This window comes from Dendropsophus ebraccatus, chromosome 1 (assembly GCF_027789765.1).
Source record: "Dendropsophus ebraccatus isolate aDenEbr1 chromosome 1, aDenEbr1.pat, whole genome shotgun sequence".
In the NCBI taxonomy this organism is placed as follows: Eukaryota; Metazoa; Chordata; class Amphibia; order Anura; family Hylidae; genus Dendropsophus; species Dendropsophus ebraccatus.
In genome coordinates, this window is record NC_091454.1 from 70940041 (window position 1) to 70967079 (window position 27039).

Genomic DNA, 27039 nt, shown 5'->3' on the forward strand with positions numbered 1-27039 from the left:
CATGTAGCAGTCTTGAGCATGTGTGAAGTATTGTTTAACCTTGTTATTTGCTCTACAGAAACGCAGTCTAGTCCGGCTAAGCAGGAGGAATCTGACAAAGAGGACCATGCTGATGAAATAGCGATTGTCCCAGAGCCAGAGGTAACACTGACTAGAGGGATGAAAAGCACATAGAAATGAAAATGACCAAACAAGTGCAGTCTTATGATCATATTTTAAAGTTGTTCTCTTATCTGAGAAATGTATGTCCAACTAAATGGAGAACAAGGGTCCCCTTGCCCTTGTTCCTCCAGTGTCCATCACTTGCATAAGAAAACATACCACATTTTTCTTCTTGCCATGTACGCCTACCTGAGCAAAAGGTGCATATGTATGGGGGTGGATTAGGAGAGTAAGCTATCTGCAGCTATCTTATCTGAATTTGTACATGGGACTATAAAGAATAACCAAATAAATAAATATATGTTAAAGGGGTAGTGCGGCGCTCAGAAATTATTCACAGAATAACACACATTACAAAGTTATACAACTTTGTAATGTATGTTATGTCTGTGAATCGCCCCCTTTCCGTGTCCCACCACCCCCGCACGTGTACCCGGAAGTGTTGGTGCATTATACATTACCTGATCCGTATTGCGCATGTCCGCCATCTTGTGCCAAATGTCATCTTCGGCTGGCCGGCCGAATCGCTGCCGCCGTCTCTCCTCTGTCGCGTCATAACTGTGCTCAGCAGCGATTGGCTGAGCACAGTTTTGCTCAAACAATCGCAGCTGAGCGGCTGATGATGCTTCCGGGTACACGTGCGGGGGTGGTGGGACACGGGAAGGGGGCGATTCACAGACATAACATACATTACAAAGTTGTATAACTTTGTAATGTGTGTTATTCTGTGAATAATTTCTGAGCGCTGCACTACCCCTTTAATAATGAAGTGGATGTAAATAATGTAGTTTTTTTTATAATCCCCTTTCTTGTGTGGGGTATTGTTATGATCTTTTATAAGAACCATCTCCTTATTTCTTAGCATTTTAAATCTGTTAGATTTTATATCTGAAAATCCCAGTACGATTTCCAGCCAAATAGTTTAAAAGGGGGGCGGGGTTACACTACAGCACAGTAACAATTTAGCAGAAAAGCAACTCAACAAATAGCAATTTTTGGGGGGGGGAGGGGGGGGGGGAATTTTTTCTTTATTTCAAGGTCATACATAACAGTTTCAACAGTGTTGTTTTTTTTCCTTGTTTTTTTTTTTCATTTAAAAGAGGGAAAATCTAAGCTCATATAGTTATCCTTTAATATTTTCCACCACCCTGTGTTTCCATGGTGACCACTTACTTTGAAGTCTATGAAATAAAGCAGAGTTAATTCCTTGAAAAGACAGGGGTTAAAGGTTTGCGGTCCCCCCCTGTTTTCTCCCGGTCTTATCTCTTTACAAGTATGGAGTGCCGTAGTTCGCACCTTTTTTTTTTGTTTTTGTTTTGAATTTACACGGTTATTTTTAATTTGTGAAACCGCAAACTTACATAAATTAGCAAACATCTAAAAGTAAGTTGTAAGTAGCCAAGTAACCTTGTTTTGTATTATCTTATATTATATAAATTCTTGGCACTTATGGGTAGTCGAAGGTTTTTAAAAAAACAAAAAACAACCTGTTCTGTTCTTTACCTTTGAACAAAACCAACACTGTTTTGTAGGTCCCAGTTTTTCTCAGTGACCTTGGACTAGTGCTGCCTGGCTGGGATCATCACCTCATGCTTGAAAACACTTCTAATTCCCTGCTCTAAGGCCCTTTTTTCACTGAATATGTTGGAAAAGCCACCTGACGTATGCCTCCACTGTTTACGGCAAAATGGAGTGTGAAAATGACAGAAATCTAGTTAATCTTCATTTTCCCTTTCCTAGTTTAATCTCCTTTCCATTGTTTCTGAAACCCAGTGCTTCTATCTGGGCTACAACTCAGAGGAGCCTGTCTACCGCTTCTTACCACTATGTTTTTCATCACAACATTAGGTTTATTTCATTCCAACTTATTTTTATTATAATACCATTCTTTTGTCTTTATATTCTCTATTAAACTACAGGTATTATTTCATTCTGAGGTTAGAAAAGAAATATCAATTAGCCCAGGCCTTAAATTCCTTAACATTTGCCCTTAGGGGACAATCAGGGCACCCCCACACACATAATGAATGGACTATTCCCTCTGAAATTGCTGCATTCCGCCCACTACTAATTCTTATAAACACCTGAACACACAGCCTCATATAGAATATAGCACAATGCAACCGGTCCTCCCCTTATCTGCAGATCCAAAATGATCAGATCATCCCTTGCAGCCGTTGTTCCCCCACAGTCACTTTCTGTCTGAGGTCATGTGACTCCTCATTCACTTTGCCTCATTGCCTTCATTTTTTTAGGGAGGCAAGGGTTTACACAGAATTAGGGCCCGTTCACACTGAGCAAAACAGGCGGAATTCCACGGCTGAGCTTCCTGCCATGGAATCCCGTCTGCCTTAGGGCACTATTCCACAGTAACGATAATCAGCCGGATCGGCCCCATTTGGCCCGATTCGGCCGATAATCGTTCGTTGAAATAAAGAGAACGATCAGCCAATGATCGTGTCATCGGCTGATCGTTCATTTAGAGCCAGACCTAAAATCATTGTTCCCCCACCGCGCATCGCTACGGTTGAATAGCGGTGCGCCGCGGGCGACCGACGATTTGACAGCAGCAGTAATACATTACCTGTCCAGGCTTCTCCGCGCTGTCTTCATCCCCGGGTCCCGCGCGCTCTATCTTCTGAATGGCCGGTCAGCTGACGGAGCGCTCAGCCAATCACAGGCCGGGACTGCCGCGGCCTGTGATTGGCTGAGTGTGGCCTGCCAGCTGACCGGCCATTCAGAAGATAGAGCGCGCGGGACCCTGGGATGAAGACAGCGCGGAGAAGACCTGCAGGTAATGTATTACTGCTGCTGCAAGGGCTGCAAGGACATCGGTAACGATGTCCTTGCAGACCTCGCTCAACGATCATCGGGCCGTGGAATAGGCCAAGTAAACGACCGGCGATCTAGCAGATCGCCGCTCATTTACATCGTTGATCGGGCCCTCCTCGGCCCGTGGAATAGGACCCTTAGTGTCACACAGTTAATCTATGGGATGACTTGTGCGTCTCCACTTCTGTCGCTCTCCATTCAAAGAATTGACATCTTCTTTGAGCAGAGAGCGGCAGCGAAGGCGCATGAATCATCCCATAGAGACACAGAGGTCGACAGGATTCTGTGGTGAGGGTCTCCGCCGCTTTTACTCATTGTGAACATACCCTTAATCTTAGCAATCGTAAGCACTTTAAAGAGTCAGTGTCATGAAAAATAACTTTTGACATCATTCTTGTCAGAGGTTATTGATCACAGTGGGTCTTATTGCTGGATCATGCTGCTGCGCTCTTCCCGGCTATATCTCTCCAGCCGCTGATTCCTACTTTGTAGCCTCATAGACTTACATAGTTAATACGTTTGAAAAAGGACAAGAGTCGAATAAGGTCACCCTATAACCCTGTTGTTTTGATCCAGACAGAGGAAGGTATTGTCAGAATTAGTCGTTACCAGAGATACAGCCAGAGAAAGAATCACACTGCTGACGCACTTTGTATCCAGCTATATTTTCTGATCACAGTTAAAACCCGCTGTGATTAATAACTTTTGACATGATTACGTGTTAAAAAATATTTTTCATGACAGATACTCTTTGAAGGGAACCTGCCACCCCCATACCCGGGACAGAACCCACCCAACCCCCTGAGCCACCTATACTTACCTCCTCCTGCTGGTCCCGATGCCAGTCCCGCAGCAGAGAAATTGCAGCCCGCTCCTCCATGCGCTCAATATGCAAATTAGAAGAGATGAGTCCGATGTACATGGGAAATAACTGGAGCAGTGATTTCTCCGTAGCAGGACCGGCAGGAGGGGTTAATCTTGGGGGTGTCTATTAGGGGGGTCGAATAGGTTTAGCCCGGATGCGGGGGTGACAGGATCCCTTTGATCACTAAAAAATTAAGGTTGTTTTTGAGGGATTTAACTGCTATTGTCAGAGAGCTGACTTGGTTGTAAGAGTGGGATTCCTTTGTACAGCAGTTCAGCATTCTCCGGCATTATACTACCATTCTGCAGTGAGGATATACTGTTTGCTCATTGATGTTCTGCAGTAGCTGCCTACATGACATGCTTGGGGCATTTTCCCCTGCACTCAATTTGAGCAACAAAATCCAATAGCATTCAGTGTTTTTCCACCTTCCTTCTAATTGTGTCAGTTTTGAAGCTGAAAGACAAATTCGCAAATGAAATTACAGCAGGTAAAGCAATGTTACAGGCACCTCGGAAGCATGAGAACTGCAAAGCTGTACAGTGTGAAGTGGTGAGCAAATGTTTCTCACATTGCAGTTGTGAAAAATTGTGAGCACTTTTCCAAACCCTTCTGGGCATTAGAGATGGCTTCTTCCCTAGTTTCTTGGTGTATTAGAAAATACATTTTTAATTTGCCGTGGTTGACAATAGTACATAAGTAAATAAAGCTAGGGTTGAGGACCAGAATGGTGGCGGGACAATTAAATATAGGTTCTTTTAGTTATTGACAGTCATAAACAATAGAGAGGTTTATAACCCTTTAATGACAGAGCCAGTTTTCATTTTTGCTCTTTTGTTTTTTTATTCCTCGTGTTTAAAAGGCCATAGCGCATATTTTCACCTACAGACCCACATGAGCCTTTATTTTTTGCAACACCAATTATACTTTGCAATTACAATTTTAATTTTTCCATAAAATATGCTGCAAAACCAGAAAAAAATCATTTGTGCAGTAAAATTGAAAAAAAAGGTGCAATTCTTTTTATTTTGAGGGGTTTTGTGTTTACGCTTTTTGCCCTATGGTAAAACTGACTTGTTAGCTATGTTCCTCACGTCAATAGGATTACAAGGATATGTAACAACATCGGATATAAAGGTGCTGGAGTGCCGTATAAACGCGTACAATACTGTTTATGATTCCTTATATTTTCAGAAATAAAGGAGAGGTAGACTCACGTTTCAGTTGCTGAATTTTTATCCGTTTTATTTCAGAAATTTTCGCATGGTGAATCCATACCGGTAGCTAGTGGGCTCTCTCAGGTGTGCATAGAACGGAGTGGGCGTTCCTTACTGCCGTGACGCGAAGTTTCGGGGCGGACCCCTTACTCACGCATGAGTAAGGGGTCCGCCCCGAAACGTCGCGTCACGGCAGTAAGGAACGCCCACTCCGTTCTATGCACACCTGAGAGAGCCCACTAGCTACCGGTATGGATTCACCATGCGAAAATTTCTGAAATAAAACGGATAAAAATTCAGCAACTGAAACGTGAGTCTACCTCTCCTTTATTTCTGAAAATATAAGGAATCATAAACAGTATTGTACGCGTTTATACGGCACTCCAGCACCTTTATATCCGATGTTGTTGCATATGTACGGGCTAGTGGCAGCCTGGGAGTCTGAGAGTGCACATCACCTGTGCGGATAATTGACACACACAGGGTATAAGAGACTTTGTTCACACTAGATAATTTTTGTACTTTTTACAAGGATATGTAACTTGTATAACTTTTATTTTATTTGATGGCTTTTAAAAAACTAAAACCTTTTAAAAAAAACTTAAATGTCTTATTCCCATCCTTATAACACTTTTAACAAAAATACGCAATTTTGCACTTTGGTGGGTTCTTGCACTTACGTTTACCGTGCGAGATCAGGAACGCGATAATTTAACAGTTCGGGTGATTACGCACGTGGCAATGCCAAATATGTTAATTAATTAATTTGTTTTTATTTATAAATGGGAAAAGGAGGTGATTTTAACTTTTATTAGGTGAGGGGAATTTTTTATTAATAAAAACACTTTTTTTTCCACATATATTAACCTCTTAAGGACGCATGACGTACGGGTACGTCATGCGTCCGCTCAGGGAGTTCAGAGGGGGGGCGCGCCGCGACCCCGCTCTGAACTGCCACGATCCCGACAGCATCGGAATGATGCTGATCCCGGCTCGGTATTCTATTGCATTGGTCTGCAGCAGGCCAAAGCAATAGAGCACCGATCTGATGGATTGTTGCCGTGTAATACAGCTACACTGATCTTCTAATACACATGAGTCCCTAACCAAAAAACATCACTGTGGCGGTCAGCGACCACAATCCCCGCAAAACGTGCGCAAGCAGAGAAGGGGGGCCACGGAATGGCCCTGCAACCTCATTGTCACAGGACCAGACCCTAAAGGGCCCCCCCGGACCCCGCAGGCGCCACCGGCGGAAAAAGTGGACGCCAAGCAACACAAGTTTGAACAAGCTCTTACCTCTCTCCATTCCACTTTTTCCATAGGACGAACGGAGTGAAAACGAACCCCCCCCCCCCCCCCCAAAGAAAAAGAATTGTTTTATGTTTTGTTTTTCAATTTTATGCAAAAATTAAGTCTGCCATTGCAAAGTACAATTAGTGACGCAAAAAATAAGTGAAAAAATGCAAGTGCTATGGCCTTTTAAACATAAGGAGGAAAAAACAAAAACACAAAAATGAAAATTGGCTCCGTCCTTAAGAGGTTAATTAGAAGCCCCATGGGGGAATTCTATATACACAGCACTGATCTCCCTGGGGGACTTCTACGTACACAGCACTGATCTCCCATTAAGATCAGTGCTGTGTATATAATAGAGCACTGATCCATCAGATCGGTGCTCTATTATTCTGGTCTGCTGCAGACTAGATACATTGATTGCTGAGCCGTGATCAGCGTCATTCTGACGCTGAGCCCCGGTCGGCTCAGTGCAAGGGATATTCCCTCCGCGATTGCATCACAGGGGGAGATCCCCCCTCCAGACACCAGGGATAGATCCCCCCCCGGACCTCCATGGTTACAAGCCCTAACAATCGGCCCGACCCACAGGTTATGTTGGGAGTTGTACTTCTGCAGCCTGTGGCCATCCAGTTTGCAGAAGTACAACTCCCATCATGCCCTACTCTCAGGTCATGGTGGCAATTGTAGTTCTGCAGCCTGTGGTCATCCAGGTTGCAGAAGTACAACTCCCATCATGCCCTACTGTCAGGTCATGATGGGAGTTGTAATTCTGCAGCCTGTCATCATCCAGGTTGCAGAAGTACAACTCCCATCATGCCCTGCTTGACAGGTCATGATGAGAGTTGTACTTCTGCAGCCTGTGGCCATCCAGGTTGCAGAAGTAAAACTCCCATCATGCCCTACTGTCAGGTCATGATGGGAGTTGTAGTTCTGCAGCCTGTGATCATCCAAGTTGCAGAAGTACAACTCCCATCATGACCTGTCAGCAGGGCATTATGAGAGTTGCAGTTCTGCAAGCTGTGACCATCCAGTTTGCAGAACTACATCTCCCATCATGTCCTATTTTTTCTTCTGATCAGGAAATCCTGACGACTTTTCCTGATGGTTTCCTGAAGGTAAAAATGGATTACTGTCAGGAAATCCTGATACTTTCCTGATGCCATTTGAGGCCTCCTGTGGCCATCCAGGTTGCAGAAGTACAACTCCCATCATGCCCTGCTGACAGGTCATGATTGGAGTTGTAGTTCTGCAGCCTGTGATCATCCAGGTTGCAGAAGTACAACTCCCATCATGCCCTGCTGACAGGTCATGATGGGAGTTGTACTTCTGCAGCCTGTGGCCATCCAGGTTGCAGACGTACAACTCCCATCATGCCCTGCTGACAGGTCATGATGAGAGTTGTACTTCTGCAGCCTGTGGCCATCCAGGTTGCAGAAGTAAAACTCCCATCATGCCCTACTGTCAGGTCATGATGGGAGTTGTAGTTCCGCAGCCTGTGGCCATCCAGGTTGCAGACGTACAACTCCCATCATGCCCTGCTGACAGGTCATGATGAGAGTTGTACTTCTGCAGCCTGTGGCCATCCAGGTTGCAGAAGTAAAACTCCCATCATGCCCTACTGTCAGGTCATGATGGGAGTTGTAGTTCTGCAGCCTGTGATCATCCAAGTTGAAGAAGTACAACTCCCATCATGACCTGTCAGCAGGGCATGATGAGAGTTGTAGTTCTGCAAGCTGTGACCATCCAGTTTGCAGAACTACATCTCCCATTATGTCCTATTTTTTCTTCTGATATGGAAATCCTGACGGCTTTTCCTGATGGTTTCCTGAAGGTAAAAACAGATTACTGTCAGGAAATCCTGATACTTTCCTGATGCCATTTGAGGCCTCCTGATCAGGATTTCCTGACTGACACGGACGTGTGACTGGGGCCTAAATGCAGCTGTCAGCTTTGATAGCTGGTTTAAAATAATTAATTTGCCGGGAGCAGCGACAGCAGCTAGCGGCGGCGACAGCTAATACCCGTGGCCCCCGGCTGCAGAGGGGGCTCACGCTGGGAGCCCTCTCTGTTTACCCTTAATGGCGCATGATGGGAATACTCGGCATGCATCATTAAGAGGTTAGATAAGTCTAGCAACTACTGAGAGTGAATGTACCTGATGGTAAAGCCGATTTAAGTGTTACCAATGAATAGACAGGCGCCGACGTAGAAAAGCTGATGCAGAACACCTTTTTTTAAACCTTGTTCCCATGCACGGCGCCAGTCTATTACTGGCTACCAGCCAAGGCTAAAGCACTGGAGGGAACCCCCTCCCCTCTGTGACACAGCTCCATTAGAATCAATGGATCCGCGTCATAGAGTCATGTCATTTCTTTGGGCGGACGTGGAATCCACCTAAGCATAGAATAAATTCCATGGGACGGATGGAGATTCAAGTGGGAGCGCGCGAGGTCAAGTGGCGATAACTGCGGGAAGTTCTCCGCACGAATTCCGTAGTGTGAACGCACCCTAAGAGGTTAAGAAATAACTATTAGTTATATTGGACAGTGTGTGTTTATATAATATATATGTATCACCAAATGGTTTTATTTACACTGCTGTATGTTACTATATGCCAAAAAGGATGTAATTCGTAAAACCCACAATGTTGGCAACTTGTAGGGCATAAATCATCTTCATGAAAAATATTGCAAGTAGGAATACAAGCTTAGGTACAAACATTTCCATTTTGTTTGTTTTCTTTTTTTAAGGCTTGTATTTCCGCTGGTCCTTCGGATGATGACATTATTTGCCTGGATAAAATGTCTTCCAAAAATGTGGCATGCCCAATGTGCGGGTGTAACTTCCCTTGCACCCAGATTGAGAGGCATGCAGCATACTGTGATGGGACAGATGGGCAGCAAGAAATGACTGGTTAGTATAGGTTCTAATTCTATATAATACACAACATTGCAAAAGAATTTTTATAGTTATTAATGGTTTTTATATATTTTTTGCCTCATTTTCAAGATCAAAAAGTTTGTAGCTTTGCCAGTGTTCTATATCAACAGTATAAATACCTGTTCATATGGTAATAGTATTGCACATGGTGCGTTTATATTTAGGTGTCAGCTGTAATGTAATATCAATGTAGATTGTTTCCTTTTTTATTAGTTTTGAGACCAAGAAGTAAATTGATGAGAAGCCACAATAGTTCTACCTTCAGCAATCCCTCTGCAGACTCTGGCAAGTAAGTAGGTATGCTCATTTTTGTTACTTTTATGTTAACTCTGAGTTTATTAAGGTTTTCCAAAATTTTTAAAACATACATACACAATCTGCATTGTATACACAAAGTACATTCAAGCTGAAAACAGAAAAGCTATGCGCAGATACAAAGACTTAAAGAATAAGAAACATGTAGAAAACAGTCAGTTTGATACAAATGGTGAGTCCAGGTAGAGAACAAGAAAAAAAACAAAAATGAACACACACCTCGTCTGAACAAAAGCTAGGCCTCCGGAAAAAGAAAGCGCTCGAAAGATATCATGAGCTCACAGCGCCAGCTAACGAGCCAAAGCCTGGACCCCTTGCTAGGGAAAAAGAGGACACACACAAGACAACACGCTGAAGACGAAACGTGAAACAAACGTACTTAAGACCAAACACACTTTAACGAGACCGAGGAAAAGGAAGGGTAGGGGGGCAGGGAGAGGAGAAGGGGGGTACCGAGGGGGGCAGAAAGAGGGGGGGTTATTAATGTAGCAGAAGATCCTTTCCCAATCGTCACCTAAGCCGGCAGGAGATGAGAATCAACACAGCAGATTAGCAAAGGTAGGAGAGTTTACGAACAGAATCCAAGGGTTCCAAACCTGAGAGAAATTTCCAGAGCGATCCTGCGCCTCAGCCACCAACTCTTCCGCCCTTTGGATATTTGTGAGTTCGCTATACCACTCAGATAATGAGGGGGAGCGGTCCGTCTTCCAATGCCTCGGGATGACTGTGCGAGCCGCTGCCAGAAAGTGTCTCAGCATGCTTTTTTTTTGACTCGCCAGCGAGCCTGGCAGCAGGGACAGCAATACGACCTGAGGTGTGTTCGCCAGTGTCTTACCCGAATAAGCCTCGTAGACCTTCAGGACCCCTTCCCAAAACGGTCTCAGTTTGGTACAGCCCCACCAGATGTGCAGAATAGAGCCTTCATCCACGTTACATCGCCAGCATCTGTCTGACACCTCCGGGTATAAACGGTGCAGGAGTGTGGGGCACCTATACCACCTGGACAGTATTTTGTAGCTCTTCTCTTTTGAATGGGAGTCCAGGGACAGGCCGTGAGAGAAAGTACAAATCTTAGAGATATCTTCTGTTGAGAAAGTGACATTGAGGTCCCTCTCCCAAGCAGCAAAGAAGGACGCTCTGGAAGTATTGCAAATGGATAGGAGTAGTGAATACATCCGTGACAGTGTCCCTGGACTCCCCTCAGCAGACAAGATCCAGTGATCGAATTCTGTCAAGTCAGGGCTCGAGGGGGACCCCATCCGAGAGGCACGCACAAAGGAGCCAAATTGATTATAGGCAAACCATGAGAGCACTCTGTCAGGGCATAGGGCTTGGAGGTCGGGCAAAGAGGGGACAGAGGACATCACTCCAAGATGATGGAGCCTAGGGGCATCCGCTCGCGCCCACAGCAGAAATACTTGGCTGGCATAGCCAGGAGGGAAGGATGGGTTAGAGAATAATGGGGTCATAGGACCCGGGCTGAAAGATAACCGATGTCGCGTCACCCATTTGTCCCAGATGCAAAATGTGTGCTTAGTCAGATAGGCCCAAGAGGGCCATGCGTCTCTGTCAGTTTTAGTGATCCACGGGGCCCCACTTAGGTCGATGGACGCAATTTGTGATTCCACGTCAACCCATTGCTTAGCCGTCGTCCCCCGCCCCCAGTCAACGATCCTGGAGAGAACAGCTGCCTCGTGGTATAACCGCAAGTCAGGTAGGCCAGTTCCCCCCCTGAGTTTAGGTTGCGTGAGAATTTGGGTTTTAATCCTCACTTTACCGTTTCCCCACACATACCGGGAGAATGCTCGTTGCAATTGTTTAAAGTAGGCTGCAGGGACAGTAATCGGGACGGTCTGAAAAATATACAGAAAGCGAGGGAGGACGTCCATTTTAAGGACATTCATTCGGCCAAACCATGAGAGGAACTTGCGGTGGTAAGCCTGTAACATGTCCAGAGTCTTCCGGTGCATGGGAAGGTAGTTCAAAGTGAACAAAAGCTCCAGTCTGGCCGGGATCTGTATCCCTAGATATTTTATACTCCCCTGCTGCCAGTGAAAGGAGAAGTTGGATTGGGTAACCAACAAGTCCTCCGCTGATAGGGAGACGTTAAGGCCCTCTGTTTTAGAAATATTGACCTTAAAATTGCTCAACCTACCGAAGACAGTAAATTCGTGGAGGACGGAGGGAATAGTGATGTGCGGTTGTGTTACATAGAGCAATAGATCATCGGCAAACAGGGCAAGCTTGTGATGACGGTGCCCCAGCACCACCCCCCCCACGTCCGAGTTAGTCCGTAGTGCGATGGCCAAGTGCTCCATGACGAGAACGTACAACAGGGGCGACAAGGGGCACCCCTGTCGCGTTCCGTTCTTTATGTGGAAGGCCTCCGACAGGATCCCATTGGTCCGCACCCGTGCGGTAGGACTGGAGTACAAAGCCATGACTCTCGAGATGAAATCATCACCCAGTCCTATTTGAGCCAATGTAGCTGTCAGGAATTTCCATCGGACCCTGTCGAAGGCCTTCTCCGCATCAACTGAAAGTAAGCACAAGGGAACACCAGCCGACCTCGCATAGGAGATCAGGTTAATAGTGCGTGAAGTGTTGTCCCGTGCCTCCCTACCCGGGACGAACCCCACCTGATCAACATGTATGACCTGTGGGATAACAACGTTAAGGCGGACGGCCAGTAATTTGGAAAACAGTTTAACATCACAGTTGATCAACGATATTGGCCTATAGTTGCCGCACTGAGTGGGGTCCTTCCCAGGCTTGGGGAGCACGGACACATGGGCTTCCAGGGATTGCCGGGGAAAGGGAGTAGTAGCTGAGATCGCATTGAAAACTCTAGTGAGGAAAGGAGTGAGAAGACCCCTAAAGGCCTTAAAAAAGGCAGCGGTGTACCCGTCAGGCCCGGGGCTTTTGCCGTTTTTCGAGGAGACCACCGCAGTGGTGAGCTCCTCTACGGAGAACGGCAAGTTGAGGGCCTCTCTCGATTCCTCACCAATCACCGGCAGAGCCGTCGTCTCAACGTAGTCTCTGATTTTGGCCTCTAACCGAGAGGGGGGAAGATCAGCAAAATGGCCTCTCAGAGAATATAGGGAGCAATAGAAATCCCGGAAGCAATTTGCGATTTGCCTAGGGTCGTGTAGGGAAGCCCCAGATGGTGATTTAATGAGCGGAATGTATTTTTGTTACTTTTATGAATAGTATGTGGTATAAAATACAGAGGAGCTACATTGGAATGATATTGCTCTTTTCTGGTAAATTGAAGTGACCCACAAACCTTTTACATGCAAACTTGTGCAATGTAGGTATAATACTGGTAAAATCATACCAAAGCAAGCTAGTATTACCAGCTAATATCTGAGATAGGATTTACCTCTGTAACCAACTTTAATAAAGACCTATATATTTGATATTAAAATAAAAAAAATGCTAAAGGAAAATCATAATTAATGGTTTAGGCTAACGTACAGGCCACCATGCTTTCAGTCTCAGGTTGTCCATGGTAAGCAAATATTACGTGACTCAGGTTTTATTAGACATTCCCATGTTGAAGAAAGAGTAGTTTTTTCAATATTGAGTGCATAGAAAGAACCAGGCTGATGCCATATCAATGGTGTGACAGCATGAATATAGCTCTGAGGTCAGGAACATCTTGGTCAAGAACATCAGAGAGACAGCTTACCTTGTATGAGTAAATGTTGAATGTTAGTTTAGGTTGGATTCCACCTGCAATGTGACCAACCAATTAGTGCTAGGGTTGTGAGCCCAAAGGTCAGTTTCTTAATGTAACTGAGATTCACTGAGTTAGCAGCAAGCGCTGTGCTAATCGGCAATGCAGCAGGGATTGGATCTGGTGTCCCATCAGGGTAACATTTTGGCCGGAGTGTCACTTTAAAGTGATATTGCCCCTATTAGCAGAGGTGACGTTCGCAGCAGCTACAGCATCTGTTGCACATTGCAAAATTACCTTTATAAGGGCCTTATTACACAGAGCAATAATCTGCGGAATCAGGTCGATCTGTCAGATCATTGTTCCGTGTAATAAAGACAAAAATCAGCCAATGGCAATGATCATCAGCTGATCCTATCTTCAGGTCCTGACTTAAAATCATCGGCCATGTAATAGCAATGTACAGCCGACAGCTAGAAGGTCTGTTGTATATGGGCTCAGTAGGCGAGCACCAATCTAGCAGATCCGCACTCGTATACATCAAGTCATTGGGCCGTGTAATACGGCTCTAAGTGATGTTTGGGGCCTCATTGACACTGTACACCAACTATTGAAAAAACTTTTCTCCTAAAAGAAGCCTCAGACATCACTTTAAAAGGTAAACTGAGCAGCAAAACCACACCCAAATTGAGGACTGGAAAGGTGCTATGTATGTATTGTGCACGTCTGCTCTTTGCCCCAGACTTTGCTTTTTAGTATTACTGTATTAGCTGTAATGCATACAATACTTTCCACAAGCTACTGAACATATTTTGTATTCAATCTGTTAAACAAAGCATTGAAGGTATACATTTATAACTACAATACTTGCAAGCTGGTTTATCAAAACGTACAAAGTCCATTGTGTATTAATACACACAATACTTTACATTGAAAGTATTTGCCTATTTTGACTTTAGTCCGTGACACCCTACGGGTTAAGTAAGTAGCATTGGTGTGCTTCAGTTGAAGTATTATGTGGGTAGCACTTCAAGCACAACATCTTTTAACTCCATGTTAGCCCTGCCGATGATCTAATCCATTGTAGCAGTCTTTGTAATAGAAAACTATTGTAATGCTGGATTGGTGTGATGACAATGCTCTGTAGAAACATTTTATGCTGTATGCTTTATTTTGGCCTTCTGTTTTGTAAGATATTGGTCTGAAAGATTAAGTTTCTGCAGCTGACATCATAATAATAATAATCACTCCTCTAAGACTAATAATAATAATAATCAGTATGCCCTCATATATTCATGGATTTTTTCCACTGCATGTTAGTGAGATTTTGTACAACCTGTTGTCCTGTATGCTGTTAAAGAGGACCTGTCACCCCCCGTGCCGGGGTGACAGGCTCCCGACCCCCTGTTAGATCCCCCTATACTTACGTGATCCCGCCGGGTCCCGCTTCCTGAGCTGGTCGGGTCACGGAGATTTCAGCGCCCGAAGCCTGGCGCGCGTGCTGAGAGATGAGTCCAATGCCCATAGAGAATCGGACTCCCCATTCATTCTGTATGGGCATCTGACTCAGCTGTCAGCGTTCGCGCTGGGCTTCGGGAGCTGAAATCTCCGTGGCTCGACCGGCTCAGGAAGCGGGACCCGGCGGGATCACATAAGTATAGGGGGATCTAACAGGGGGTCGGGAGCCTGTCACCCCGGCACGGGGGGTGACAGGTGTCCTTTAAGGATTTTCCATGAGCATCCATACCTCACATCCCCGATCTCTAAAAATATACATTTGTTGTGCTTGTACAGTACTGTGGAGCAGCTACACACAAAATATCATGGTTGTCACAAATAAATGCTCACAATTGGTACAAGCACAAGGTATCGGGATGTAGGCTGGTTCTAGTTAGATTCTGCCCCTGTTTTCTATGGTAGTATTTTATGCCGGGAATAAAATGCTAAGCATTCAGGTTCGGAGCATGTTGCTAAACCTGAACAGTTTGACACGTCCGCTCAACACTACTTACGGCCCAAAAAGTAAAGGAGCCCTTTGCTTTTTATAATTGCATCATAGTTTTGTATTTTGTTTTAATACATTGATCCACTACACCACAGAAACTAGAAAGTAGACAGAATATCTGCTATGCAACCATGTACATCTTTGTATGTCTTGACGATACATTTTTCCTTGCTCTTTTTGTTCCATAGGTGTGAGAAGTGTTACCTATGTAAATCACTAGTACCACTGAAAGAGTATCAAGCGCATGTAGACAACTGTTTGCAGACTGCAATGCTGGCAACCCAGGAGAGCCAGAAAATCAAAAGCAACAAGGTAGTATGTGTTCATCTTGTCACAGTCATTGCCTTCATGTACAGTTGTGAATAGAAAAAGTTACTGTTTGTAGAAGTTATCTCCACATTAAAATTAGTGAAAAGATGCCACAAGAATACTACTGATGGGACAATAGCTACAATGCAATATGCCTTGTAAATCCTGCAGTGCTTTACTGCTCCGTGTGAATGGGAATATATAGCTTCTCTTTGGAACTTTATAGCAAAACTGTACTTTGTGTGAATCAATCCTTGTTTGGGGAAAAGTCATTTAAAGGGGTAGTGCGGCAGTAAAGAATTATTCACAGAATAACACACATTACAAAGTTATACAACTTTGTAATGTATGTTATGTCTGTGAATGGCCCCCTTCCCCGTGTCCCCCCACCCCCACCCGTGTACCCGGAAGTGTGGTGCGCTATACATACCTGTCACGTGCCGACCCCCGTCTCCGATCTTCATTCAGTGACGTCTTCTTCGGACGAACAAACAGCCGACCCCGTCTCCGATCTTCAGTCAGTGACGTCTTCTTCGGACGGCGAAAAGCTCCGACTGTCCCGAATGCCGGCCGCCCTCTGCAGCGTCATCCAATGCTCAGCCGCGATTGGCTGAGCATAACTGTGCTCAGCCAATCGCGGCTGAGCACAGTTATGACGCGGCAGAGGAGGGCCGGCAGACGGGGGATGCTTGGCACAAGATGGAGGACATGCGCGACACGGATCAGGTAATGTATAATGCACCAATACTTACGGGTACACGGGTGGGGGTGGTGGGACACGGGGAAGGAGGCGATTCACAGACCTAACATACATTACAAAGTTGTATAACTTTGTAGTGTGTGTTATTCTGTGAATAATTGCTGAGCGCCGCACTACCCCTTTAATGAACAATTCATTTATAGTACATGAGATTTTGTGTATCTCTTAGATGACATCTGCAGTACTTTTGAATGGTGTTTATGAACTTTTGGTTCTCCAGTCATTACTGTGATTCATGCACTAGCACTAGTTGTAGACATTGTATTTCCTTGGTAATATTCTTCTGTAGTTTTACCTTAGTGTATTGTATCATAGAATCTAGCTGGTAGCTTTTCTCTGACAGCTGTCTGTGCTTGATTTTCAGCAGGAGTATCCAGGGGGCAACTGCAGACTCTTAAGCATGCTCGAGCAGTCAGAATCCTCGTTTGCAGGTATGCCTTGTAACATGGCCATTCCATTTTTTTGTGGATTTTTTCTATGATACCGGTAGTAGGGAGAATGCTTGCTATAGACACCAGATTTCTGTATGGGAGTCTTGCTGATTTCAGAGTCTTACACAGCTCTGATGGCAGCGTATCTCTTCAAAACAATAGGATTGAGTAGTTAAAATCCACTATGACTTACTCCTGATATACATAGACAGCCGGTTGAGCACACTGAAGTCAGCAGGTTCAGCTGACTTTTCTTTAAAGTGAATGAGGACTTTTACTGTGTAGCAATAAACTGCAGGTTTTGGCATAGGTGACTCTTGGCTGTTATCACTTGCTTATATGATCATGTGGCCAAAAGCTAATGAATGTGTATATATGCGTGTTCATCCAGTCTGTGTTGCAGAATATGTTAAGTTGGCCTATGCCAAAGGTTGTCCTATCTAGTCAGTAGCAGGAACGAATCAGGCATGGCTTTAGACATATGTATTCCTATAGAAAAAGTCAGCTATTTTCCATAATTTATTTGTAGGATCTGCTTTAAACATGACTGTATCTGTGGTAGTAAAAAGTGAGTGATGGAAATCTGCTTCATTGGTCAAAATACTCAGGCCATGTTCAGAAATGGCAAAATTCCATTGTAGGTTGTGCACCAAAAATCAAATTACAGCCAAATGGCAGTGAATGAGGATGAAAAAAGGAAGGCACTGGTATTCTTATTTTCTTCTGTGGCGCTGTTTTTCAGTACTGACTGAATATGTAATATGTAAATTCTCCAATTATACATATTCATCTATGCGTACTTAGCATCTCCTTGGTTACACCAGATCTCATGCTTGCGCAAGCGCGAGATCTGGGACAGGTGGGTCAATACACTGAGGGGCTGAGGAATGTCCCCAGTGCACAAAAGTGCTAATTTACTTACTAGTTTTTGGTCAAAATACCCAAGATGGTGCCATGGAGAGAAATAAGCAGACTGTGCCGGAATCAGCAGCTCTGCTGCTACAGGTACATATTGTCAGGTTTGTGTGCTGAGTTTTCCTTTAAGAAATAAGGGTTGGGGGACTGGGGCTAATCCTACATGGAAGGGAACTGCATGAGGAGGAGGAGGAAGATGAGGCTTTACAGCATGCCCTATGTGTGCTCTATGCCCGGGGTGTTTGGCTGCGGATTTCCCCCTTAAGGGTACAAACCCACACACCGTATACACAGCAGATACGCAACAAATACGCAGCAAATACGCAGCAGATTTGTTCGTACAGATTTGATGCTGTGTTCAGTTATTTAGATATAATCTGCTGCGTTTTTGCTGCGTATTTGCTGCGTGTTTGCTGCGTATTTGCTGCGTATCGCAGCAGTAAATACGCTGCTTATACGGTGTGTGGGTTTATACCCTTACTGGTAAATGCAGAGTAGCTTTCCTTAGAAGTATAAAGTAACGCTAAAGCTGTTACAAGCCCTTCTTGTACTTCTAATTCAAGATCAAAGCCCAAGCAACAAAACTTTTGCAGCACCATGTAAATAGTTTTAAATGGCAATTTTAATTCTAAATTGTTCAAACAGTGATGAAAAACAGACAAGAAAAACACCAGGGAAATGTTCTACATCACAATCAAAACCTAACTTGGCATGCGGAGAATTGTAAAGGATATTTATGAGACTCCCTATGAGACTTTTAGTTTTGTTGTTCATTTTACAGAAAGCCACGCATTGCCACTGTGTAGGACTTGTCTTGTGTTGATTTTGTAGACCCTTGACCACGAGCATGTAGTAGAGCTTCGCTCATTACTAGCTTTCCCCTGTGAATACCTTCTTAATGAAAATAATTCTTACAGACTTTTCTTTCATTTTACTGAGGGCAGACGGGGATATGCCGAAAGCAGCATTTGTTACAGCAGTATGACAGCATGGACTTACTTGTAGTTTCTTACCAGTATGTAATATTGTATTTTTTTTAGACTTCAAAGCGTACCGGACTATAGGATGCACCCGGGGGTGGGGGTGTATTTGAGAGTCATACTAATTATATCTTCCCTGGTGGTGTAAGGAAGTAGAGGGGGTTAGTGTTAATTGGGTAGTGCCTCCCTCCTTCCTTTTTTTTTTTTTTTTTGAAGGGTAGTTGAAGGGGAAAATAGTTTTGTTATTATTGTATTACTATTATTTGTTTTGTATATTGATATACACCTACAATATACATTCCTGGAGTTTTTTTGAGGAGGAAATCAAAGAAGAGATTCTAGAGCACGCTGTGAGACAGCAATAGATTAACCATTTCACATCCCTGCAGCTTGTACATTGATTTATTAGTCATTTGCCTATATAAGGCCTAACACGTCTACTTAGGAGGAACCTTCAGAAAGCATTTTCATCCCATTTCCTGAATTATGGATAAAGAGCATGATAAAAACAGGAGCAGTAACAGCAGGGTCTGCAGCCCTTTGGGCCTGCAGAGAAGATTGTAGGTCTTTTGCTGAATTCCTCACCCTTTTCACTGCAGAATAAAGAACTCTCATTAGCAATTGGAAGCCTGAAGTAGGAAAAGGGCTATGCAAAATATCCACCTTCTTACGACTTGGTGGCATCCCCGTAAGCCAATGTTCGGCTGCTTTAAGAAGCCTTAGGGCCCTATTACACCAACAAAGCCAAAGCCTGTAATGGATTTGAAAACAGGAGAAATCTCAGTCTTTCCTTTATGACCTGTTCTCTGTCTATAGTCCATTCCTGGCTTTGGTTAAAAAAATCTGTCAGATATTCTGTTGGTGTAATAGGGTCCTTAGAATATGAGTGAGGATTTTAAAAGCCAAGCCAGAATCTTTCATCAAAGGATGTATTACCCAACTGTAGACAGCTGTTTAGGTTTGAGGGTTGTTGCCTCTCATCAGTACTGGGTGAGGCATTGGCTAGCAGGGGAGCCTCTGTTGTAGGACTGGAGGAGTAATGTTTCTCCTTAAAGGGAACCTGTCACCCCCCCATGCCGGGGTGACAGGCTCCCGACCCCCCGTTAGAGCACCCTATACTCACCTAATCCCGGCGGGTCCCGCTTCTGGAGATGTTTGGGTCACGGAGATATCGGTGCCCGAAGCCCAGCGCGCGCGCTCCTCGGAGTCCAATGCTCATAGAGAATGACGAAGCGCTGGACTCTCCTGTCATTCTCTATGAGTGTTGGACTCATCTGAGGAGCGCGCGCGCTGGGCTTCGGGCGCCGATATCTCCGTGACCCAAACATCTCCAGAAGCGGGACCCGGCGGGATCACGTGAGTATAGGGGGCTCTAACGGGGGGTCAGGAGCCTGTCACCCCGTCACCGGGGGTGACAGGTCCTCTTTATGGAGAGCCCCAGAAGGCACGTGAAGACTTATAAGGCCCTTCATGCTCCACTGGGTATTTTTTCCCATGGCAGTGGTCAGTCTGCTAGCCATCCAGAACCCTGCTCTGTAATGGGAAAGATGAACAGACCCAAAACAGCTGTCTTTTTTTTTTATTATTTTTGTTTATTTCATAGTCTTTTTTTTTTTTTAACAATAAATAGAATTGAAAAAGCATCACCAATTTTATACAAACCAGAAAGAAAAGGGGTTATAGTTAAAACAAAATATGCACAAATAAAATGAAACAATACAATATTATTCAATATTATAAAATTTCCCAGTGGAGCATTAATGGCATGGAAGTCTCCATGTGCCTGTGGATGTTCTTTACAAGAAGAACCGTTATTTCCGAAATTGGATTAAATATTTGTGTGTATTGTTATGCAGTCATCATAGCAGTGGTATCCAGATCAGTGCTGAGGTGTCTTTTGGAGACAGCATTTGTATGTGAGTATGGAGATGAGCCTTATAGTGCAACTCCAGGTTGTTTCAAATATTTAAGGGGACTATTCCCGATAACGAAGGAAACCATCAGTGGGTTCTGGCACCTCATGGGTCCAGTTGACTATGTATTATATAAAAGACAGTGGACTCTTCAAGCAGGTTTTTTTTTCTAGATAAAAAGTGTACATTACGTAGCCATTACATATTTTTCTATTCTGTGTTGGTCCTGAACCATGATTTACCAAAAAAAAAAAAAAAAAAAAAACATGCTAAAATGAATCCCCCATGCTACTCTTAAGTCTGGATGCAGGGGAGATGCTGAGCTGGAGGGCATATAGCTTTCTATGATTTTACTCAGTATATTCAGGTGAAAAAAGCTGTTTGAATGCAGGCAGAACTCATATAAACTTGTAAATCCTCCTTTCTCACTTAACCTTAAAGGGGTTGTCCGGCGCTAAATAATTATTCACAGAATAACACACATTACAAAGTTATACAACTTTGTAATGTATGTTATGTCTGTGAATGGCCCCCTTCCCCGTGTCCCACCACCTCCACCCGTGTACCCGGAAGTGTGGTGCGCTATACTCACCTGTCACGTGCCGACCACGGTCTTCGATCCTCAGCAGTGACGTCTTCTTCGGGCGGCCGGCGGATCTTCCCGAGTGCCGGCCGCCCTCTGCAGCGTCATCCGAAGCTCAGCCGCGATTGGCTGAGCATAACTGTGTCCAGCCAATCGCGGCTGAGCTTCGGATGACGCTGCAGAGGGCGGCCGGCACTCGGGAAGATCCGCCGGCCTCCCGAAGAAGACGTCACTGCTGAGGATCGGAGACCGTGGTCGGCACGTGACAGGTATGTATAGCGCACCACACTTCCGGGTACACGGGTGGGGGTGGTGGGACATGGGGAAGGGGGCCATTCACAGACATAACATACATTACAAAGTTGTATAACTTTGTAATGTGTGTTATTCTGTGAATAATTTTTTAGCGCCGGACAACCCCTTTAAGTTACTTATCATAGTAGGTAAATGATTAAAAAAAACAAAGAAAAGCATAAAAACCTCATAAAGCTACAGGGAATGTTTTCTTTAAAAAAAAAAAAAAAATGGCGCAGCTTGTTTTCTGACTATACACAGACTTCTTTTGTAATAGGAGCAGCAGCAAGAGAGTTCTTAGCATAGTAAACATATATATATTACATTGCTTACACAGCACTGATTCCTTGTATGTAACTGCAAGAGATTCTCGAACATCAAGTTTTGAGTCTTCCCTACAGCTTTAGTGTCTATTTCTATGACATGCGATAAATCTGAGTATCCCAGCAAGCACGGGAATGGGGGTATCACTGTTATATCTTTTAGAGAATTGAGTACAGGCCAACCCACCACTCCATTCAAGTGGAAGAGTCAGGTCCTTATTTTTGTGATCATGGGCACTTATATTCTATTGGGGAATACAGTTTTATCAGTGGGATATCCCTTTAACTGTGTAACTATTTAATAACCACTTAATGCCCCATGACCACCTATTAAGGTAAAATAAGCGAGACATTCTGGTTATATGACATCATGGTAATGGCATAAGAAGAGCTGTGCACTATATTGTATAAGCGATGTTGGGATCTCCATCAAACACACACACACACACACACACACACACACGATCTATCCCTGTAATTCTGTGTATTTTTAGAATATTGTATGATATACAGATACAGTGATGCCTTGGATTACGAGCAAAATTCGTTCTGGGACCGTGCTTGTAATCCAAATCACTCTTAAACTAAAGCAAATTTTCCCATAAGAAATAATTAAAATTCAGCCAAAAAAAGATAATCACTTTTAATTCTGAATAACATGTAAAACAAATTAAACAAACGTTTATAAACAGCTAAATATGCCATATTATAAGTTACTGTACAGTATAGCAATCAGCATGTGGAGTATAACGTATACTAAGTGCATAAACCTGAAAAAACAGCAGCAGTTTGTAGATAGAGGATGGAACTGTAGATCCCCATAATACAGTAGCATAGTACAACAGGCTAGAATAGAGAAGCAGGGCTGCTGTCAGAGGTCTGTGTGGTCACATGATAGAAATTGGAAAGGGAGGTGTGTTAAGCATGGACCAATCAGGAAGTGAGAATCACAGCTGTGCAGGAGGACAGTGACAGAAACTGTTCTGTACAACAGTGTGAATGGCAGGCACTTTATAGCAGTAATGGAAAGGGTGGGAAACCCAAGGGCTGGCAGAGACTGCAGAGAGCATAAAGGAATGGGCAGGGTATATGTGGGCACATAAATGGGTTACAGCTATGAAGAGATTACCTTCAAAGTCCTGTCCCCAGATGCAAGCCCCAGCCTGAAGTGGATCTGCTATGCTTTGGAAGGTGAGGGAGACTTCCTGGGTCAAAGTACAGTGCTATAGATCACCCAGTGCATGCCAAGCCCCTCCCCCACTCCCCCTCCTACCCAGTATGGGGAGCTCTTAAACCAAAGCAAAGCTCTTAAACCAAATTACAAGTTTGAAAAACTGCGAGCTCTTCTTGCAAAATGTTCTCAATACAAGTTACTTAAACCGAGATACCACTGTATATCCAAAGTAACAATTTTAGAAGATGCATGATGATTTCTGACATTCATTTCTCTCCTTTTGTTTTTCTTTATGAAAGTGAAAAGTAATGTCCCAGAACCTTCCCATCTAAGGTAAGCTCATTATCTTCAATCACTATCTTTTCTGTGCTATCGTCCATTTTAACAGGTAAATGGTTTCCTTTGACTTGACTTGTCCTAACACTATTCTATTTGCTAAATCTGGGCCATTGTTTTAACATTTCATCTAAGTATGTAAAATAGTACACTACCCATAGCAACCAATCACATCTCAGCTTTTATTTTTACCAGAGCTAAATACTGAGCTGTAATTGGTTGATGTGGGTAATGTACACAAGTTTCCATTTTACACAGTTTGATAAATCTGGGCAGTTGTTCCAAATGTGTGTCTGTTAGTGATATAAACATACATTTTCTGTTTGTGTAAGGTGTGTATTGCTAATCAGTGATGTAGCAATATTGTTAGATTTAAACAAATTGCTTTGAATATATTAATTGGCACAGACCTTTAAATGTGGTGTATTGTGACCTCACACATGTGCAAAAAAGGAAATTTTGACTGCTGTGAACAGTCATAGACATAGCCTAGCGTAGGTTGGATTTTTTCTGACATACGCCCTGATGGGTAAGCTTGATTTTTTTTTTTATTACTTACAACTGCTCGCAGGCATAAATTATGTTAGAAATCTACACCAGCTCTATGCTAGTGTAGATTTTCGAGTCTGCCGTGTGGCTGTTCCAGGTTCACCAGAGGTCAGGCTTCTCTTAATAAATCCAGCGTCGGACATGGGTCGGGGCTTTATGTACAGTATAACACCGGCAAACTCACTCTTGATACCCTCCCCTCCCCCCCAATGTCTTCTAGGAGACCACACCCACTTTTTAAATTTCTTTTTACATGTGAGTAGTGATGGGAATGTAGTCTTCTAATAGATATAGTTATATAGTTACATGACAATTCTAGAGAATTCATAGGGTATAATATATCCTGAGCAAATGTATATGAGTTATATAGAGCCCAGTGCCTAAAGGGATTTGGTCTGCAGAAAGGCCATAGGCTTGTGCCATGTGTACTTTGGACAGAGTAATCCATTCAATATTATTGGGGTAGAACATAGTAAGTGGGATTTTGTTGAGAAACTGGTTATGTAGATTGCAGTGTGCTACGTTAGATCACTTTTTTGACAACTAGAATGTATGAAATTAAGGAAATCTATATTTGTACCTTACAAACAATATAAAAATACTTTTTCTATATATATACATGTGTAACATTTGTTCTCTTTTTATAACCATACAGTATGTCCAGCCCCCCCAGAGAAGAACATGACGACAGCCTTAGCTCTGAGCATCTGAACCTCAGTGATTCTCCAATCAGATCTTTTGTATCAATCTCCGAGGCCACGGATTGCCTTGTAGACTTCAAGAAGCAGTTCAGTCGTCAGCCGAGTGGAAGAAGAGTCAACCGCCGAGGAAGGAGGCGTAGAAAGTAACAATATATAACGCTACATGTTACAATTCAGGAACAAATATTGAATGTTGACATATGTACAAATCTGCAACACAACAGTTTTTCTTTTGTCTATAGTTTTTTACATGAAGTTAAATCCAGTATGTTTTTCTAGTAGACAAGAACATTTGCCTTGTTCACAAAAGGATGTGATGTGTTTGTCATCAAATGTAGCCCTCTATTTTTGTGAATAGTTCAATGGTTTTGTTGTGTATGTTGTGTCAAGCAATATTCTCCGTGGTAAAGTGCCTTCGATTGTAAATATATAATTTATGGTGAGATTTTATTTCCTTATCGTCCACTATGATGTTTATATTTACTGCTAAAGAGATGCCACTCAGTATATCAGTTTGGATAAAACAGAATAAAAAGCCATTGAGTTCTTTTCACCATTTTATTTTATTTAACAATATGGTACCTTTTATCTCAGTCTGCATTGTGAGTTTACACACATCCAATAGAGAAAATTGGTCTGCCACTACCACCACATGTAATGCTCCTTGAAGGAGCTTTACTGCCCTCTATAAACACACAAGGCAACAATGGGGTTCTTGCTATCAAAGAGTTCAAACTTGTCCCACAATATATCCAAAGCATTACAGGGCTCCAGACTAAAAAATTTACTTAGGAGCCATTGGCTCCTAACCTGAAAAATTTAGGCGCCAAATAGAATATTTGGTCGCCAACATTTTAAAACATGTAAAATTAATGTTATGTTAAATGGGACTTACTGTGTGCAGAGGCCACAGCAGCCTCCTCCTTTAGATTCTTTCTTTTCCTAGTTTGAAAACGTTCAACATGGAAACTTGCAACTTGACAACCATATACCCCCCTGCTGTCGGTGTGTTCCCTCAGCCAGCTGCCATCTTACCAGCAATGATCTACTATATATATATATATATATATATATATATATATATATATATATATATATAGCCCCCGGCAGCCGATGACATATAGCCCCTGTGGCAATGTATATGGGAAGTGGTACTGTGCAGTGTATACATACACACACACTGAGGGAAGTGGTACTGTGCAGTGTATATACATACAGACACTGAGGGAAGTGGTACTGTGCAGTCTATACATACAGACACTGAGGGAAGTGGTACTGTGCAGTCTATATATACACACTGAGGGAAGTGGTACTGTGCAGTCTATACATACAGACACAGGGAAGTGGTACTGTGCAGTGTATATACATACAGACACTGAGGGAAGTGGTACTGTGCAGTGTATATACATACAGACACTGAGGGAAGTGGTACTGTGCAGTCTGTACATACACACTGAGGGAAGTGGTACTGTGCAGTCTATATATACAGACACTGAGGGAAGTGGTACTGTGCAGTCTATACATACCCCCCCCCCTCGCACCCCACACGCACTGACTACCGCACCTGGCCGCCATCACAACAGACACACTACCAATCCCCCGCCCAGGCCGCGGTCCCCCCACACACATTACTGGCCGGCCGCCACCCCTGCCGTCCCTCCGGTTGTACTCACCCACTATCTAAGCTTGGTGCCGCTGGGGTGAACTTGAAGAACCGCGGCGCCGGGTGAGGAGAGGCGGGAGAGAGGCGCTGGAGGAGTGTGGCGCCTCTGCGGCCGTCCGTCCAATGAATGACGGACGTGCTGGATGACGTCACTGGAGAAGCGTGTCCCCGCACACGTCATCCAGCACGTCCGTCATTCATTGGACGGACGGCCGCAGAGGCGCCACGTGATTCGGCGCAGCGTGCGGAAGGCGGAAGTCCTTAAATAAATCTGGGCGCCATTTGCAAGATGTCAGTCGCATTGGCGACCATTTTGGTCGCCATCTGGAGCCCTGCATTAAAGAAAATGCAGCACTTCCGAGACTGTTGCGTGAATTAGCTTTATTATGCTCTAGTCTTTACATAGGGAGGGAGAGAGTTAGATAGCGGAAAATTCCGCTGTGAGTATGTTATCCTATACAAACTGACAGTACGGGAATTGCAGCGGATTTCACTGCGAACCCAGGACAAGAAATATGCTGCGATTCTGTGTGAACCCCCCCTTTATCTGTTTATTTTTTGTCTATAATTTTTTTACTTTTTTATTTTTAGTACATTATTATGGGAATGAATAGCAAGAAACAGTGACCAGCACTACAAGCTGAAGGATAGCGTAAGGCAATATGCATGTATTGCTACAGTGGGATAGTGGAAGGGTTAAGTAATGTGAACTAGGGTGCTCCTCTCTCCAGAAATGCAGGTCTAGTAGTAAACATCAACAAAGAAGAAAAATAGAGGGCACTCACTATGTCATT

The 27039-nt window shown here is 43.8% G+C and overlaps 1 protein-coding gene across 8 annotated transcripts in view; it reads left to right on the forward strand.

Moving 5' to 3' along the window:
* UIMC1 (ubiquitin interaction motif containing 1) overlaps positions 1-25135 on the forward strand; it is an 81266-nt gene extending 56131 nt beyond the window's left edge. For 6 of the 8 annotated variants that reach the window (XM_069972584.1, XM_069972593.1, XM_069972607.1 and 3 more), the window contains 7 exons: positions 59-141; positions 9126-9288; positions 9529-9604; positions 15503-15626; positions 16748-16814; positions 23296-23329; positions 24537-25135. In XM_069972584.1, coding sequence (XP_069828685.1) covers positions 59-141; positions 9126-9288; positions 9529-9604; positions 15503-15626; positions 16748-16814; positions 23296-23329; positions 24537-24729 — 740 coding nt within the window. In that variant the 3' untranslated portion in view covers positions 24730-25135. Of the gene's footprint in view, positions 1-58; positions 142-9125; positions 9289-9528; positions 9613-15502; positions 15627-16747; positions 16815-23295; positions 23330-24536 lie in introns of those variants that run through there. The other 2 variants (XM_069972623.1, XM_069972640.1) reach the window with 2 other exon arrangements.
* The last annotated feature ends 1904 nt before the right edge of the window (positions 25136-27039 follow it).